General features: G+C 41.6%; 1 protein-coding gene across 2 annotated transcripts in view; it reads left to right on the top strand.

Annotated features, from left to right (window-relative positions):
• AGBL1 (ATP/GTP binding protein like 1) overlaps nucleotides 1-18932 on the top strand; it is a 366565-nt gene that overhangs the window by 148507 nt on the left and 199126 nt on the right. For both annotated transcript variants that reach the window (XM_033920995.1, XM_033920994.1), the window contains exon 18: nucleotides 15719-15899. In XM_033920995.1, coding sequence (XP_033776886.1) covers nucleotides 15719-15899 — 181 coding nt within the window. The remainder of the gene's footprint in view (nucleotides 1-15718; nucleotides 15900-18932) is intronic.

The following is an 18932-nucleotide window of genomic DNA, read 5'->3' as shown; positions in this document are numbered from 1 at the left end:
AAGAAGAACTTCCTTACGTTTGTACGGATCTATCCCCTTTTAACTTTAGAGAGTGCCCTCTCGTTCTCCCTACCTTGGAGAGGGTGAACAGTCTGTCTTTATCTGCTAAGTCTATTCCCTTCATTATCTTGAACGTTTCGATCATGTCCCTTCTCAGTCTCCTCTTTTCAAGGGAGAAGAGGCCCAGCTTCTCTAATCTCTCACTGTACGGCAACTCCTCCAACCACTTAACCATTTTAGTCACTTTTCTCTGGACCCTTTCGAGTTGTACCGTGTCCTTCCTCATATACGGCAACCAGTGCTGGACACAGTATTCCAGGTGAGGACGTACCATGGCCGGGTACAGTGGCATGATAACCTTCTCCGATCTGTTTGTGATCCCCTTTTTAATCATTCCTAGCATTTTGTTTGCCCTTTTTGCCGCTGCTGAGCATTGCGCAGACGGCTTCATTGACTTGTCGACCAATACTCCCAAGTCTCTTTTCTGGGGGTCTCTCCAATTACCGTCCCGGACATCTTGTATTCGTGTATGGAATTTTTGATACCGACATGCATTATCTTACACTTATCCACATTGAACCTCATGTCGCTGCCCATTTCTCGAGCGTGGTTATGTCGCATTTTTACATGTTGATAAGTGTTAGAAGTCATGATTAAACGATTCAAATCCTTGTCCCAGGTTGCCGCTTGATAGGATAGAAGATGTTGACGTTGATGATATCTTTTAAATTTACAACCTTTGACAAATGCAGGGTAGGGTAAGGTAATTGCCAATTTTTGGCACCAATTACAGTTATTTTAATTGATATACTGCACTTTACTGACAAAAAATGTCAAATCAAAGCGGTTTACATGATATAAAAACAACGGGAAATAATTAAAAATCAAAACAAGCACGCAGAGAATAAACAGAGACAGGTTAACAAAGACTTGACATAGATAGTCAACGAGGACAGGAAAGTTTGCAAAGTTTTAAGGTAAAAACAAATAGGAATGGAACAGTACTAATCTGTAAACTTTAGGCGCACTATATATTCAGTTCATTACAACAGAAACCAGTTCTCGACAACATTTGATGCTTCTAAGATCGATTGTTCTCCTTTAACGAGAACTGATTACTACCTAGGCGGCAATTGTGCATTATGGGAGAAACTGGCCTTGCATTTATACACTCAATTTTCCATGGTTTAGGACTGCATGTGAAGACCTTTAAGACACCATCCTAGGACCTGATTCGTTAAATTTGTTTTCCCCCATAGACACAGAAGAGGAAAAATGACTTTCTAATCAGACACCTATTGATGTTCTTCATGTAATTGATACAATACAGAAAGCAAACGCACTATGAGCAGAGCATGCACAGAATATTGAGAAACACAGGGAGACAAAAGCGTTAGGAGTGAACTTCTTGCTGTTAAATCTAAACCCCGCTGGAACTGGAGGGTTTAGATAACTGAGCCTAAACGCGATGTGAATCAGCTGAAATAAGTTCAAGCCCTTCTAGCTTGATTTTTGAACCTCCATATTCAGCTACTTTGAGTTAATTCTGTAACAGTGCACCTACTGTATACTCATGTGACTCCCTGAGGCGGGTATTTCTGTGCGCTAAGGCCATTTTTACCATGGTTGTAGAAAGGGCTTATTTTGCATTATTTATTTTGTACAATTGCCATGTGATAATGTTTCTTTAGTGTGTGACTGTTTTTAAACAAATTACCGTGTGAGCTCTCACCGCCACCCATTTTGTAGGTGGTAAGGGCCTGGCTCTCTTTAGGATGCCGATCGCATGTCAATCGCGCTTCGGCGTCCTAAAGAGAATCGCCTCTGCATCACTGAACGGACGCCTTAAATGTAGTCCAGCATTTTGCAGGCCTACCTTGAAGACATCTGTCGCGCGTCTGTGGAGGTGCGTAGGGATGTTTGAGCGTGTGCAAGGCCACTTTGGGCGAAATCATACCCATGCCTCCCCCCTTGGACGTGCTTAAGCATTCCTATGCATCTCCACAGATGTGCGACACATGCCTACAATTTATGCATCCTTCCCCTCCCTTTTTTTTTTTTTTTAAACATGCATCCCGATTAGCTGAGAGATGGCAGTAGGACACCTGCCACTGCCTACCGTCGGGACGTACATTTGCCGAATCGGGCTCTAAAGGTTCACACACTATCCATGCACTAACCAGTTAGCTTATCTAGCATGATATCCATACAGGAATGTAGCTGCAGTGCCGGAACCTCACGCTCTTGACTCCCCCCCCCCCCAATAAAATAATATTTTTAGTGTGGGGTTTGTACGAGTATATTTATAAGTTACAGAAGGATGCTCGGGCAGTACTTCATTTCTAGCTGTGTTATGCATGCATTCGCCTAATGCAGCTTAATAAAAGGACCTCAAAGATATTAAACCCTTACGAAATAGAAATATCTAGTAATTGATTCAGTGAAATGGATTTGGTTGCTTCTAACTAACCTAGACACGGCTCTGAAATATAGTTGCAGTCTTTTCCCTGGAGTGCCAAGCTGGTAGTAAATGTCTCGCAGTCAGACCTTTTCACGATTTGTGACTGCTTTGCTTAGCTGACCAAAGTCTTCTTAAGAGTCTTTATTCTGAGCTTGTAATGTCTGTTATAACTTTTTGGTCTTAGTAACTCTTCGCTAATGAGATCCATCTGATCAAATCAGATGCTAGAACTGATAAGGCACATTCCAGGCCATTCTCTGCGTAACATTTGGAAAATGATATCTATCAAATCAGGAGTGCATTTAGAATTAAATTTGCTCTGTCAGTTGCAATTCTTTTGCTATTTAGTTGTGAAAAAAAAAATGTAATTTCACTATTTCAATGTAATCTTTTTGCCAGCCTTTTCTTTGTTTTTCATTTCATATGTGTAATGAGGCTTTACAATGATGCTGTTGAACCCCCAAAAGTGACAGTAATGCAGGTGCAGAGCTATCCGTTGGACGGGGGTCTGAATTCACTTGACTTGGAAGATAAATATCAAGTTGCTGGAGTGTCTCTCTGGGATAAATTGTCGGGACGCCTATGATTATGTACTGACCGCTCCGGCTTTAAGAAACCTTTACAAACCAAGCTGCTTGTGGACGCTTATTTGTGGAGCCAATCCAGCTCATGGTTCAGTTTGTTCCTTACGGAATAAGTAGTTTCTGTATTGCTTTTGGTCTTTGGAGTCCACAAGCGGACTGTTTTGATCATCCTATATAATAAAACTCTAAGCGCGCATGCGCACTTAGGGTTTCGTGTTCCCTGCCGCTGTGGTGTGTGATCCGTGGCCGGATTCTATTTTAGAACGCAGCGGCAGGGAACACTCTGGAGCTTCCCCCCCCCTCACTCACTGCGAAAGAAACCGCTGTCGCCACCGCCGTTCCTTCTGCTCCCCTCTTTGGAGTGTGCAGTGCAGACCAACGGGGTTCCTGGGCAGATGAATGCAGTCTCCGGGGGGCAGCACTGGGGGCACTAAGGACATAGGAAGGAGGCACTGAGGGCACCAAAGACATAAGATGGGACACTAAGGACATAGGAAGGGGGTCACAGAGAGTCAGGCAGGCATGGCACAACAGAGAAATACAGGCAGGCAGGGGGCCAGGGAGACAGTGACAGAAAGAAAGACAGACAGGGGGCCAGGGAGAGACACAGACAGAAAGAATGACAGACAGCGTACACGGAGAGAGACAAAGAAAAAAAAAAAAAGATAGACAGACATCTACTCTAGCACCCGTTAAAGTAACGGGCTTAAACACTAGTCTATGTTATAAACAGATTGCTTGTAGCATTTTCTAGGCTGTGAATTGGTTGTTTGCTGAGAGTGAGTGAAGTTTGCAATTTTAGATAGGAGTGAATAGAAGTTTGTTAATTTTAAGGACTCCTTTTACGAAGGTGCGCTAAGCGTTTTAGCGCACTTACCAGATTAGCGTGCGTTAGATGAAAATCTACCGCCTGCTCAAAAGGAGGCGGTAGCAGCCAGCGCACGCGGCAATTTAGTGAGCGCTATTCCATGCGTTAAGGCCCTAACGCGCCTTTGTAAAATGAGCCCTAAGTTTTTTGTGTTTATAATTATGCGTTTTTATTGTATGGGATCTGCTTAGATCATAGGCGGTGTATACATTTAAAAAAAAAAAAAAAATAGTGAGGTAGCGATTGATAGCTTATCCACATATAGCGCAGAGCAATCAGTGCTTCGACCGGCACTAAACACCGCTTTTGCGGTTTTATAAATGTTCTCTCCTAAATCCTCCTCTTAGGTTATTTTAAGTGATGGTTTATTTGATCTACCAAGATGGCAATTTTTTTTTTTAAAGGAGAATACCAACGCCTAGAATGTGATTCTTATGAAATAATTGGATTTGTCTAGTGAATAATGGCTTTGTATCGAGAGAGAAAGACCCGTTTACGTACATATTCTTCAAAACGAAAGCAAGTCTGTCACTTTGAAACAAAATGCAGCTTCGTAGAGTTTGACTCCTTGCTGAATTTTAGAATGAAAATTGTTTCAAAGTATTTTAATAAAATAAATTAATAAACTTAAACATTAGATATTCATAGTTTATCCTGTCACTGATTTACTATAGACTGCATAAAAAATGAAAAAAGAGAATGTAAAACCAGTCGATCTATATTCTCTATACAGTCAGATTTCCTATTGGGCTGAATTACAAATTCCAAAAAACAATTAACATAGCAGTGCAACTGCATTATATAGCATAATAACATAACATAATTATTTATTTCTATACGGCAATAACCTTGAAGTTCGATATGTTTCACAGAAAAAAAAAGAAAACTGAACAATCTCAGCGAAAATACAAAAAAACACCATCCCACCCCAATAACAACCATTATACAAATCAAAAAAATGTGTTAAATATGTTTTTAACAGTCAACTGAAATGCCTATAAGAGGCAGAAGCTTGTATCAAAGGGAGAAACTGTGATTCTAATCAAATTATCTGTGGTTAGTTAGAAAGGGAAAATAATGTTTGGAATTATATAGGAAGAAAACCAAGAATGAGTAAGAAAATGAATGTGGTATGATTTGGAAGGAAAAAACATGGCCAACCAATTGGAAAAGATCATTGTTCATACATGTACCGAAGAAAGGTGTTGCCAAGGACTGTAACAACTAAAGAACGATTGCATTAATTCCACACGCTATCAAAATATTGCTGAAAATAATACAACAAAGGCTTCAATCATAGATTGAGCAAGAACTATCCAAAGTTCAGGCTGGTTTTGGAAAAGGTCGAGGAACAAGAGACATTATTGCCAGCGTTGGATGGATATTAGAGAACAGCAAAGAATACCCTAAACCCCTATAGCTTTGCTTCAATGTCTACAGCAAAGGTTTTGATTGTGTGGATCATGATAAACTATGGAGAACTCTAGTGGAAATGGGAATACCCAACCACATAACTCAGCTGATAGAGAGCCTATATGAAAATCAAGAAGCTGCAGTGAGAACTGAATACGGCAACACTGATTGGTTTCCAATAAAACATGGCATCAGGCAAGGATACATCTTGTCACTTTACCTATTCAACCTGTACGGTGAAACCATCTTCAGAAAAGCAAATTTGGAAGAAGAGAGTGTTGGTTTCAAAGTTGGTGGCTGAAACATAAACAACCTTCCCGATGCAGATGATACAACGCTCATCACCAGCAGCAAAGAAGACATGCTGTATCTACTGAGAAAAGTCAAAGCCGAAAGTCATTACATGGGATTAGAACTGAACATAAAGAAGATGAAGATCATGAACATGGAAAATGGTGAAGATTTCGAGCTTGAAGGCGAAGTTGTAAAGGATTTCAATCTCCTGGGCTCTTTTGTAAACAAAGAAGCAACTAGAATGGAGGAAATAGTCCGTACATAAGAAATGCCTTCACCGGATCAGACCTTGGTTGCTCTTCAATGAAGGCTCTCAACAAAGTATTCAAAGGCAATGAGATAACACTCCAAACAAAGATCAGACTTGTCCATGCACTCATTTTCTCAGTGGTCAGTTATGGATGCAAAAGCTGGACACTGCCGAAACAAGACAGAAAGAAGATTGACTCGTTTGAGCTTTGGTGTTAGATAATGATTTTAGGTGTACCATGGACCACCAGAACTAACAAATCGATTCTGGAAGAGATCAAACTGGCTATGTCACTCAAAGCCCAAACCATTTTTAAACCCTGCTAAGCTAACTGATTTCTCCAGTTTCTCTGGCAATGAATATAAGAGTTTAATTACAAGTTATCAATCACAGTATCATCCTAAAAACAACACAAGTGTCTCTTCCTGCACCAGAAACAAAACTATTAAGAAACTATGTATGCTACTTACCCCATGGATAAATAGCAGTTTATGGACTTTACCTCCAGGAACTTCCTCCAATTTTTTCCACCAGTGTGTTACCTGCAGTCCCCCACCCCCCAAATGGCACTGACAATGCTGCCACACCATGGGCTGGCAAGAATTTCTAGACTCTCCAGGCCATGTGGGCCAAAGATTTGAAATGGATGGGAGTGAGTTCACAAAAGACTCCCTCTCTGCAACCTCACCTGTGTTCTGTCATATAAAGATCTCCACCATATCAGGAAATTGCTATAGCTATACTTAAAGAAAGAAGGAAGATTTCCCTTTTTAAAATAAACTAATTCAACCTAATACATAAAATGCATTTTCCTCTTATAAATTCATTCTTTACATTTTCATTTCGCTTAGAAAAGGCGGGATAAGTCCTTTGGAAGCAAATCTAATGACTGCATTAATATGACACCCTATATCACCCACATAGCAGAGCTGGAAAGATTATGTTCTTGCAAAAATATCCATCTGTATGGAACTTCTATTCCTACAAGATGGTTTTTGTCTTCCCTTGCTTTATTGTGGCTTGAATACATTGTGAGCTGGTTACCCCATGAGGCCTACTTTTCTGAAGTTCTACTATCAGCCTACAGTTTCCATAGCAGCAGGTATTCCATCACCTGACAATTTGCAAACCAGACAGCCTCCTTATTTGAAGATCTTTTTCATTTGCAGTTCCTGTTCTTTGTATGTGGAGAGAGAGAGAGAGAGAGAGTAGACTTCCTGGCCTATGGTTGTTCTGGAACACTCCATACACTGTACCCTAACTCTTTGGAATTGCAGTCTTGTATCCTCTTATATATGTAATCAATACATAGGATATAAATGTAGATCAAGAAGGATGTCAAATAAATCCAAATGCACACAAAAAAACACCCTTAATGCTCAAGATTCCATATCAGATCAACTTCAATAGGGAGAAAAGACCTCAGTGTCTAGGGGTTCACTAAATGGCTACCCACATAGACAAACTGGTTTCAAATAGAACTTGAGACCAGAAGACACATCCTTGGTCAGAAAAACTCCCAAAAATGTGACCAAGGATGTGTCTTCTGGTCTCAAGTTCTATTTGAGACCAGTTTGTCTATGTGGGAAGCCATTTAGTGAACCCCTAGACACTGTCTTTTCTCCCTATTGAAGTTGATCTGATATGGAATCTTGAGCATTAAGGGTGTTTTTTTTGTGTGCATTTGGATCAATACATAGGGCCATATTCTATAAATGGCGTCGTAAGTTAAGCAGCAGTTGGTGCCTAACCGCCATCTAACTTAATCGGTTTAATTGGCTTTAATTAGCGCGGCAATTGACAGTGTCATTTAAAACCAATGTCATTTAAAAAAAAGTAGGCGTCCGAAGGCGCGTCTAAAAGGGTGCCACAGTTCCGTCTACAGAGGCACCCAGCGGAGCCTACGGTCAAAGCAGGCGTGGTTTCGGCAGTTAGGCGTCTCTGTAGGCGCAATTTGATGTGAAAGATTTTTCGCTGGGAACGTAGGCCTTCAAAACCCTGGCCTGCATTATTGGTGCCTACCTTTAACGGGATCTGCGATTCTGTAAATGTCACCGTAACGCAATTGACACGCAATCGGTGGCATTTATTTAGGAAGCCATTGATGGGGGCACCGTTTGAAGAATCCATCCCAAGGCGGGATCCTGAACATGTTTAAGAATATAAATGTACACTGAGATCCATTTCATGTTCACAAAACACATCTATATGAGTAAAATACAGAAACATAGAAACATGACGGCAGATAAAGGCCAAATGTTCCATCCAGTCTGCCCATCCTGCAAGCAACTGTACTTTCAATCGGTTACTCTGTGTAGAGAATGACATGGTGATAAAATTCAACACCATTCCCGTCCCCGCGGATAACCGCGGGAAACCATCTCCATGTCATTCTTTAAGGAGAGAGGGAAGAATCAGAGTATGAATGGGAAGAGCCACTGACCCTCAAGCCTTGCATTGAAGAAAGCTTGTGTGGAAGGACTGAAGTTGAGATTAAATACGAAAAAATGACATGCAATGGTTTCCCACGGTTAAGAACATATGAATTGCCGCTACTGGGTCAGACCAGTGGTCCATCGCGCCCAGCAGTCCACTCACGCGGCGGCCCCCAGGTCAAAGACCTGTGCCCTAACCAAGACCTGCCCTACCTGCATTCGTTCTGGTTCAGCAGGAACTTGTCTAGCCTTGTTTTGAATCTATGGAGGGTGTTTTCCCCTATAACAGATTCCGGAAGAGCATTCCAGTTCTCTACCACTCTCTGGGTGAAGAAGATCTTCCTTACGTTTGTACAGAATCTATCCCCTTTCAACTTCAGCGAGCGCCCTCTCGTTCTCTCTACCTTGGAGAGGGTGAACAACCTGTCTTTATCTACCGAGTCTATTCCCTTCATTATCTTGAATGTTTCGATCATGTCCTCTCTGTCTCCTCTTTTCAAGGGAGAAGAGGCCCAGTTTTTCTAATCTCTCACTGTACGGCAACTCCTCCAGTCCCTTAACCATTTTAGTCACTCTTCTCTGGACCCTGTCGAGTAGTACCGTGTCCTTCTTCATGTACGGCGACCAGTGCTAGACGCAGTATTCCAGGTGAGGGTGTACCATGGCCCGGTACAGCGGCATGACAACCTTTTCTGATCTATTCATGATTCCTTTCTTAATCATTCCTAGCATTCTGTTTGCCTTTTTCGCCGCCACTGCACATTGTGCAGACGGCTTCATCAACTTGTCAACCAGTACTCCCAAGTCCCTTTCCTGGGGGTCTCTCCAAGTACTGCCCCGGACATCTTGTATTCATGTATGGGATTTTTGATTCCGACATGCATTACCTTACACTTATCCACGTTGAACCTCATTTGCCAAGTCGCAGCCCATTTCTCGAGCATGGTTATGTCACGTTGCAGATCTTCACAATCCCCCTGCGTCTTCACTACTCTGAATAACTTTGTATCGTCTGAAAATTTGATCACCTCACTTGTCGTACCCATTTCCAGATCATTTATGAATATGTTGAAGAGCATGGGTCCAAGCACCCAGCCCTGCGGCACCCCACTGGTGACGTTCTTCCAGTCCGAGTATTGTCCATTTACCCCCACTCTCTGTTTCCTAGCCAGTTTTTAATCCACGTGAGTATTTCACCCTCTATTCCATGGCTCTCAATTTTCCAAAGAAGTCGTTCATGTGGAACCTTGTCGAACGCCTTCTGAAAATCCAGATATTACATTACATTTGTGATTTCTATTCCGCCTGTGCCTTGCGGTTCTAAGCGGATTACAGTTAAAAGAGATCAGGATTTTACCGAGAGAATTACATTACAACGATTTAAGTAAATTACATGTTGTGGTATAGAAATACAAGTATAAGATATCTGGATTTATCGATAGAATAACTTGACAGGGTATATGTAATATATATATATATATATATATAATATATAATATATATATATAATGTCGACCGGGTCACCCTTGTCTATCTGCCTGTTGACTCCCTCGAAGAAGTGCAGTAAGTTCGTCAAGCAAGATCGTCCTTTGCTGAAGCCATGCTGACTGGTTCTCATCAGATTGTGTCCATCAAGGTGATCACTGATGCGGTCTTTTATCAGCGCCTCTACCATCTTTCCCGGTACCGAGGTCAGACTCACCGGTCTGTAGTTTCCTGGATCTCCCCTCAAACCTTTTTTGAAGATTGGCGTAACATTCGCCACCTTCCAGTCTTCCGGAATCTTTCCTGATTTGATCGACAGTTCAGCTATAGTCCCTTTCAGTTCCTTAATGACCCTTGGATGGATGCCATCCAGTCCCGGGGATTTGTCGCTCTTAAGTCTGTCAATCTGCCTGCATACTTCTTCTAGACTGACCGTCAACCTTGTCAGTTTCCCGTCTTCACTTCCATTGGGGACGGTGATAAAATTTTGTTATCGTGTCATTCTCTAATTCTGTGACCCTAACCATAACTGACCACATTAGTATTTTGCAGTAGTTATGAGAATGTATCCATAGCAGTCTTTGGGTACGTACACATAACCCTCTAATTAAAGAAAAATCAGTACTGACCAGTTAAGTCTTGTCATAGATTTACCCCACCACCAACTTGAGTTTTCAAAGTGCTATTAGATGCTACCCCTTCCTGCCTGCAGTGCGAGTCCAGGCCAGGGAGGGTGCCAACAGCCCCTCCTCCATGATCTCCTCTCTATCCCATGTGAAATGTAAAAGAAATGGTGTATGTCCGAAGGTGCTGAAGGAGCTTAGGGAAGTTCTGGTAGCTCCGCTGACTGACCTTTTCAATGAGTCTAGTCAGGAGTGGTATCTGAAGACTGGCGAAGGGCAGATGTGGTCCCTCTCCACAAAAGTGGAAGTAAGGAAGAAGTAGGGAATTATAGGCTGGTAAATCTGACTTCTGTGGTAAGCAAATTAATGGAAACACTTTTAAAACAGAGAATGGTTAAGTTTCTGGAATCCAGTGGATTACAAGACTGGAGACAACATGGATTCACTAGAGGTAGGTCTTCTCAGGTAAATCTGTTCAATTTCTTCGACTGGGTGACCAGAGAATTGGATAGAGGGCATGTGATAGATATGGTGTATTTAGATTTTAGCAAAGCCTTTGACAGTGTTCCATACAGACGTTTAATAAATAAACCGAGTGCCCTCAGGATGGGTCCCAAAGTGACAGGCTGGGTCAAGAACTGGTTGAGTGGAAGGCGACAGAGGGTAGTGATCAATGGAGATCACTCTGAGGAAAGGGATGTCACCAGTGTTGTGCCTCAAGGTTCTGTTCTTGAGCCTGTTCTTTTTAACATTTTTATAAACGATATTGCTGAAGGGTTGTCAGGTAAGATTTGCCTCTTTGCGGATGAAATTAAAATCTGCAAGAGTAGACACGCTGGATGGTGTAAATAACATGAAGAAAGACCTGGTGAAGCTTGAAGAATGGTCTGAAATTTGGCAGCTAAAATTCAATGCTAAGAGTCATGCATTTGGGCTGCAAAAACCTGAGGGAACAGTACAGATTAGGGAGTGAAGACCTTATGTGCACGACAGAAGAGCGGGACTTGGGTGTGATTGTATGTGATGATCTTAAGGTGGCCAAACAGGTTGAAAAGGTAAGGGCAAAAGCTAGAAGGATGTAGGTTGCATAAGGAAAGATATGGCCAGTAGGAAAAAGGAGGTATTGATGCTCCTGTATAAGACTCTGGTGAGACCTCATTTAGAATATTGTGTACAATTCTGGAGGCCACACCTTCAAAAAGATATAAAAAGGATGGAGACGGTCCAGAGGAAGGCTACTAAAATGGTGTGTGGTCTTCGTTATAAGGTATATGGGGACAGACTTAAAGATCTCAATCTGTATACTTTGGAGGAAAGGTGGGAGAGGGGAGATATGATAGAAACGTTTAAATACCTACGTAATGTACATGCGCATGAGTCGAGTCTCTTTCATTTGAAAGGAAACTCTGCAATGAGAGGGCATAGGATGAAGTTAAGAGGTGACAGGCTCCGGAGTAATCTGAGAAAATACTTTTTTACGGAAAGGGTGGTAGATGCTTGGAACAGTCTCCCGGAAGAGGTGGTGGAGACAGAAACTGTGTCTGAATTCAAAAGGGCCTAGGATAGACAAGCGGGATCTCTCGGAGAGAGCAAGAGATAATGGTTACTGCGGATGGGCAGACTAGATGGGCCATTTGGCCTTTATCTGCCATCATGTTTCTATGTTTCTGTATCCCGACCTAAGGCTCAGCTAAAGAAGAAAAGACTCTTAGCTCGTTAAAGAATGCACAGATTGCAAATCATTCCGGCATTCTAACAAATTACTTTTTCCTTTAAAACACTCTGAGTTCAACTTTTTAAAGGTTTCATGTATAGACGCAGAATGCTAGAATTCCCTTGATAAATCAGGTCTTGAGTGTTCAGATGAGCAAAATGCTACAAGTCTGGCAAGCCAATGGCAAAACATAAATATAAATTTTGCGGCAATTAGATTTTCCTTCTCCTTCTATTTGCTTAGGAAAGAAATATACATCGGTCGTGGGATCTCGCAATCAATATGTTGTTTTTTTTTATTGCTAAGCAGGAAAAGATAAAAGCTGTTTAAAGATGTAGAAATCAATTTTAAAAATAAGAGTGTACTTCTATTGTACCTTATACAATTTACAGCTGTTCTCTATTAAGGGCTTCTCAGGAACCTCATTCCCCACTTCACATGTACAGTTCTATAAGTTTAACTCAGCAATGTGACTGCAAAATAGTCATATTATGGGCTTCAATACAGCATTAAATCACGAATATGGAGCAAAAAGGGAAATCGCCTGAAACTGGCAAGAAATTCAGATAAGTCTTTGTAACAACTTCAGATTTTTACTTGATAGGGTTGAAAGAGCAGAAATACTTAAGGCCGGATTTGAATTTCAAGCAACCTGCAAGTTCATTTACTCGGTATTAACCAGCTTAGATTGTTATAATATATTACAATTGGTTCAAAACCGGTTCACATGGCTGCTTACAGCTACCATGGACACATGATTCTTCATCGAAGTTACTGCACTAATTGCCCGGGGGCTTCAGAATCAAGTTCAACTTTTAAAAAAAGTTTTCAGCGCTCTGTACGCTGCGGCACAGTTTCCAAAATCTTTCCTGGCGTACGCTCTTGTCGGTCAGGTTTTTCAGGATATCCTCAACGAATGTGCATGAAATGGATTTGCATTTACTGCCAACATTGTTTTTTTAGTTCAATTATTTTTATTAAAATTTCCATAAAATACAATGCAATGCATCAAAACTTGAATTTCAGATGTAAATCCTCTGCCACCGTGCTGTGTGCCTCCGTGCTGAATTCAATTTGAGGCGCGTGGGGCGGGTTGCGGCGTGTACAGCGATTTGAGCGGTGGCGGTGGTTTGACTCCTGCCAGGGCGCCTCTTCTCACCCCTGGACCGGCAAAAGCAGCAGCCATGGGGCATTTGCTAGGCCGGCCCACTTCAATAATGCAAGGTGGGCTGGCCTAGCAAAAACCCCGAGGCTGCCCAGGCTAGCGGATGCTGGACAGGGGGAGCAGGTAAGGAGTGCTGCTGGACAGGGGGAAGGTAAAAGGAAGGGAGAAGGGCTACTGCTGGACATGGGGAGCAGAGAAGGGGTGCTGCTGGACAGGGGGGAGGTAAAAGGAAGGGAGAAGGGCTACTGCTGGACAGGGGGATCAGGGAAGGGGTGCTGCTGGACAGGGGGGAGGTAAAAGGAAGGGAGAAGGGCTACTGCTGGACAGGGGGAGCAGGGAAGGGGTGCTGCTGGACAGGGGGGAGGTAAAAGGAAGGGAGAAGGGCTACTTCTGGACAGGGGGAGCAGGCAAGGGGCGGTGGTGGACAGCTGAGGAAAGAGAGAGAGAGAAAGAAAGAAAGAAGCCAAGGGGAGAGAGAGAGAGAAAGAAAGAATGAAAAATAGACACACACATCTATTCTAGCACCTGTTAATGTAATGGGCTTAAAGACTAGTATAAAAGATAATAAAGAAATAATACTCATTAATGCTATCATAAATACTACAGTAAAGACCGTGTGGATGTAGACCTTGCAGAACAAATCTTCATAGTTTAGCAGGCGCAAAACTATAATAATCCAAAGGTTCCCAAACTTTATTAAACTTTTTTAACGCATTCAATCTTTTAGTAGGAACACGCTCAAACTTAGCAGTTAAGCACGCGGTGTTCCACCAGGTTATATATTCAACTGTCGATAGATCCTTCCAGTGTTTTAAGATAATTTTAATGGACAAATTAAGCAATATCCTTAATAATTTTGTTAGATCTTCAGATATTGGTTGTCTAAGTCCAAGATGCCCCAGTGCCATAACTTCTAATGTAAATGGTTCATTCATTTTCAACAAATTGCAGATTGTATCCCATACTTTTAGTCAATAATCCCGTATATTGTCACAGTAGTATAGTGAGTGGACTAAGGTACCAATATCGTTCATGCCTATTCATTGTGGATGTCCTAAAACTTGAACGACTTGAGAAACACTGCGCTATAGTGTTGCTCAAGATATCTCTAAGCCTTGGTTGAGAAATATTGGCCAACTGCAGCCAAACAGGAATATGAAATTGTTATTCAGATGTGTTTGTGAACTATAATTTCTGGAAGTCAATTTGGGGACAAATAAATATTATTCTTGAGTCATCAATTCCGTTAACCTATGAAGCCATAATTTGTGGTACAGTATTGCATATTAAGCCTTCTTTAGATAGATATAAAAGCCGGCTCTTCTTGATTATGACCAAAATAGCCATCCAGATGATTACGCGGAACTGGAAGGGTTACAACAGACTGAATTACACATTTTGGTGGGCAAATATTTGTTCCACGTATAAATATGAGAGAATGAATGCGGAGTGTTTGGGCTCTAGTATGACTTTCAATAAGGTGTGGAGCCCATTGACTGCGTATGTTGAATTGGAATGAATGTCGGGTATCTTCTTTTTTTACAGATTCCTTACACATCCGGGGGTGGGGGGAGGGGAAGATATTTGGGATTGCAATAATATATGCATATGCAGTGTAATAGTTATGTGAGGAAGGGAGGGAGAAAAGGATTGGTAATGGATTAATTTTGTGTATTTTTAAGTGCGTTATGTCAGTAAAATGCAGGAGTGGTAGATCAAATCTTAAATACACATAGACATAAGAATAGCCTTACTGGGTCAGACCAATGGTCCATCAAGCCCAGTAGCCCGTTCTCACGGTGGCCAATCCAGGTCCCTAGTACCTGGCCAAAACCCAAACAGTATCAAGATTCCATGCAGAATCTCAAAGACTAGCAAGATTCCGGAACCCCAATCAGAGCAACATTCCAGAGCTGTGATTGTGATGTCATAATGCCTCATTGCCAACCTCATCAGTGATGTTACAACGGTTTAATTGTCCTATACTTGGCTCACATTATCTTCTTTCATTATTTCTATTTCTTTGATTTTTGATCTTGGAAATGAATTAGATATTTTTATTTTAATCAGGTACTTTAGCTAGATTATGAGCCTTCGGGACAGATAGGTTAGTTTTCCTCAATTACCTAATTTCATTTTAGTTTGATACATTGTAAACCGCAGGAGCGGTAGATCAAATCTTGAATAAACATAAACATATTCTCATCAGTTCAGTGCCTGACTTGCCTTACTGTTGTAGGTAAGGATAGGGGATTTGATATACTGCCTTTCTCTGGCACATCCAAAGCAGTCTGGTCTGCACTCATGCATTTTGCAATTGCACATAAAAGAGCATTACAAAATTCCAACTACCTAGATGCATCATAAAATTCACTATATGTAGCAAAATCTTATGAATGCATATATATTTTTTAAATTCTTTCCAGGTGATCGTCCGTATTTGGTGCTCACAGCTCGTGTTCATCCTGGAGAAAGCAACTCCAGCTGGGTAATGAAAGGAACTTTGGAATTTCTGATGAGTGACAACCCTATTGCTGATATCCTGAGAGAGAATTTTATTTTCAAGATCATTCCGATGCTTAATCCAGATGGTGTCATCAATGGCAAGTGAGTTTGTGTAGCGTCAACTGATCAGATTGTGGTCCTTGATTTAGAAGCCCCATTCATGACTTACATGAAGATGTAAATACCATCATTTATACATGCTTATCTGCACTCCTTGTAGATTTCAAGGGGTGTGGTTGGAACTAAAATCTACATGTGTATTCTCAAGTTCGTAAAGGGCCATATTCTAGAAATGGCATGTATATTAGATGCCACTAGGCATCCTAATTGTGGCGGGATCCACGCCTAACATTTTTTAATTGGTTCAATCGATGCGATAGCTGACCATGCCGCTTTTCAGCCAATCAAAAAAACACCATTAATGAAATAATTTAACAGTTCAGTGCCAAAGTCTTAGAATGCTAGCAATGCCTAAATGGAATCGCCAACTCACGCCTAAGGATGTGTAATGATGCCTATCTCAAACAGTAGATATGGTTAAGGGCGGAGAATAGTCATGGTTGATTTAGAAGTCGTTAGGCATCTGACATAGGTGTCGGCAAATTAGGGGAATGAATAGCTGGCCTAATGAAGAGGTGCCTATGTCTAGGATGGCTAGTGATGCCTAAGTCTGCATGATTCTATAAATGGCATTTATCAGTGGATTAACAGCCGTGCCAAGCGGTGCCTACAATGTTGCATGACACTATTTATAGAATCCAAGTCAAAGTTAACATGAGCAAATTCTATAAAGGTTCTTCAAAAACTTTTTGCATGTTCATATTTTCGCAGGAAGTAGTTGGGGGGGGGGGAGAGAACATAGTAACATAGTAACATAGTAGATGACGGCAGATAAAGACCCGAATGGTCCATCCAGTCTGCCCAACCTGATTCAATTAAAATTTTTTTTTTTTTTTTCTTCTTAGCTATTTCTGGGCAAGAATCCAAAGCTTTACCTGGTACTATGCTTGGGTTCCAACTGCCGAAATCTCTGTTAAGACTTACTCCAGCCCATCTACACCCTCCCAGCCATTGAAGCCCTCCCCTGCCCATCCTCCACCAAACGGCCATACACAGACACAGACCGTGCAAGTCTGCCCAGTAACTGGCCTAGTTCAATATTTAATATTATTTTCTGATTCTAAATCTTCTGTGTTCATCCCACGCTTCTTTGAACTCAGTCACCGTTTTCCTCTCTACCACCTCTCTCGGGAGCGCATTCCAGGCATCCACCACCCTCTCCGTAAAGTAGAATTTCCTAACATTGCCCCTGAATCTACCACCCCTCAACCTCAAATTATGTCCTCTGGTTTTACCATTTTCCTTTCTCTGGAAAAGATTTTGTTCTACGTTAATACCCTTTAAGTATTTGAACATCTGAATCATATCTCCCCTGTCTCTCCTTTCCTCTAGGGTATACATATTCAGGGCTTCCAGTCTCTCCTCATACGTCTTCTGGCGCAAGCCTCCTATCATTTTCGTCGCCCTCCTCTGGACCACCTCAAGTCTTCTTACGTCTTTCGCCAGATACGGTCTCCAAAACTGAACACAATACTCCAAGTGGGGCCTCACCAATGACCTGTACAGGGGCATCAACACCTTCTTCCTTCTACTGACTACGCCTCTCTTTATACAGCCCAGAATCCTTCTGGCAGCAGCCACTGCCTTGTCACACTGTTTTTTCACCTTTAGATCTTCGGACACTATCACCCCAAGGTCCCTCTCCCCGTCTGTGCATATCAGCTTCTCTCCTCCCAGCATATATGGTTCCTTCCTATTATTAATCCCCAAATGCATTACTCTGCATTTCTTTGCATTGAATTTTAGTTGCCAGGCATTAGACCATTCCTCTAACTTTTGCAGATCCTTTTTCATATTCTCCACTCCCTCTTCGGTGTCTACTCTGTTACAAATCTTGGTATCATCTGCAAAAAGGCACACTTCTCCTTCTAACCCTTCAGCAATGTCACTCACAAACATATTGAACAGGATCGGCCCCAGCACCGAACCCTGAGGGACTCCACTAGTCACCTTTCCTTCCTTCGAGAAGTGGTAAGAGGGTGTGTCGTGGAATATCATGTGACTAGTCAGTCAGGCAAGCCGGCTCATCCTGCAGGTAGTGATGCAATTTGCTTTTGAGATATTTAATAAAAAGGGTTTAAAAAGAAATTAAAAGTGCAAAAACGTTTTGAAGATCTGTCGGACTAGGGTGCCATTGCTTGCAGTTCAGGGCATGTTATTGTGGAACACCTTGCCACTTGAAGCAAAGAATGCTCAATCTTTATTAAGCGTCAGAAATGACTTAAAACAGGACTGTTTGAACGATGCTATTCAGTTTAATGTCGTTTAGTACCATTGATTTCAGAAGCTGCAGCTGTTATGTTGTCCTTTTGTCTGTTTTATGATTGTGTAATTGTGATTTATGTTTTAATTATGAATGCTCTTTTTGTGACTCGCACAGAATTGTAAGATGTTGTGAGTAAGAAATTTAAAAAAAAAAATATATATTAGATCTAGAGATATCTACCTTATACAAAAAACTTTAAATTAATCTGGGGCCCATTGTCATCTTTTGTAGAATTATTATAGTTATGATTTTGTTGTTAGATAAAATGCACATCCAGGGATGGGGGGAGGATTATAGAAACATAGAAACATAGAATACTTTTACAACCAATATAAGGAAATTTTTTTCCGCTTGGAGAATAGTTAAGCTCTGGAACGCGTTGCCAGAGGTTGCGGTAAGAGCGGATAGCGTAGCTGGTTTTAAGAAAGGTTTGGACAATTTCCTGGAGGAAAAGTCCATAGTTCGTTATTGAGAAAGACCATGGGGAAGCGGCCACTGCTTGGAATATTGCTACACCTTGGGTTTTGGCCAGGTACTAGTGACATGGGTTGGCCACCGTGAGAACGGGCTACTGGGATTGATGGCCCATTGGTCTGACCCAGTAAGGCTCTTCATATGTTCTTATATTGTATCTATATCACCAAGAGCTGTAATTGATGAGCAGTATACGGATTTTTGTAAATTATTATTTTTTTTTTTTAATGACAATGACTGTGTTAAAAGGTTGCAAAATGCTCTGCTTTGGTGCT

The sequence above is a fragment of the Geotrypetes seraphini genome, chromosome 14 (genome assembly GCF_902459505.1).
Source record: "Geotrypetes seraphini chromosome 14, aGeoSer1.1, whole genome shotgun sequence".
NCBI classification, from domain to species: domain Eukaryota; kingdom Metazoa; phylum Chordata; class Amphibia; order Gymnophiona; family Dermophiidae; genus Geotrypetes; species Geotrypetes seraphini.
This window is presented reverse-complemented; position numbering and strand designations above follow the sequence as displayed.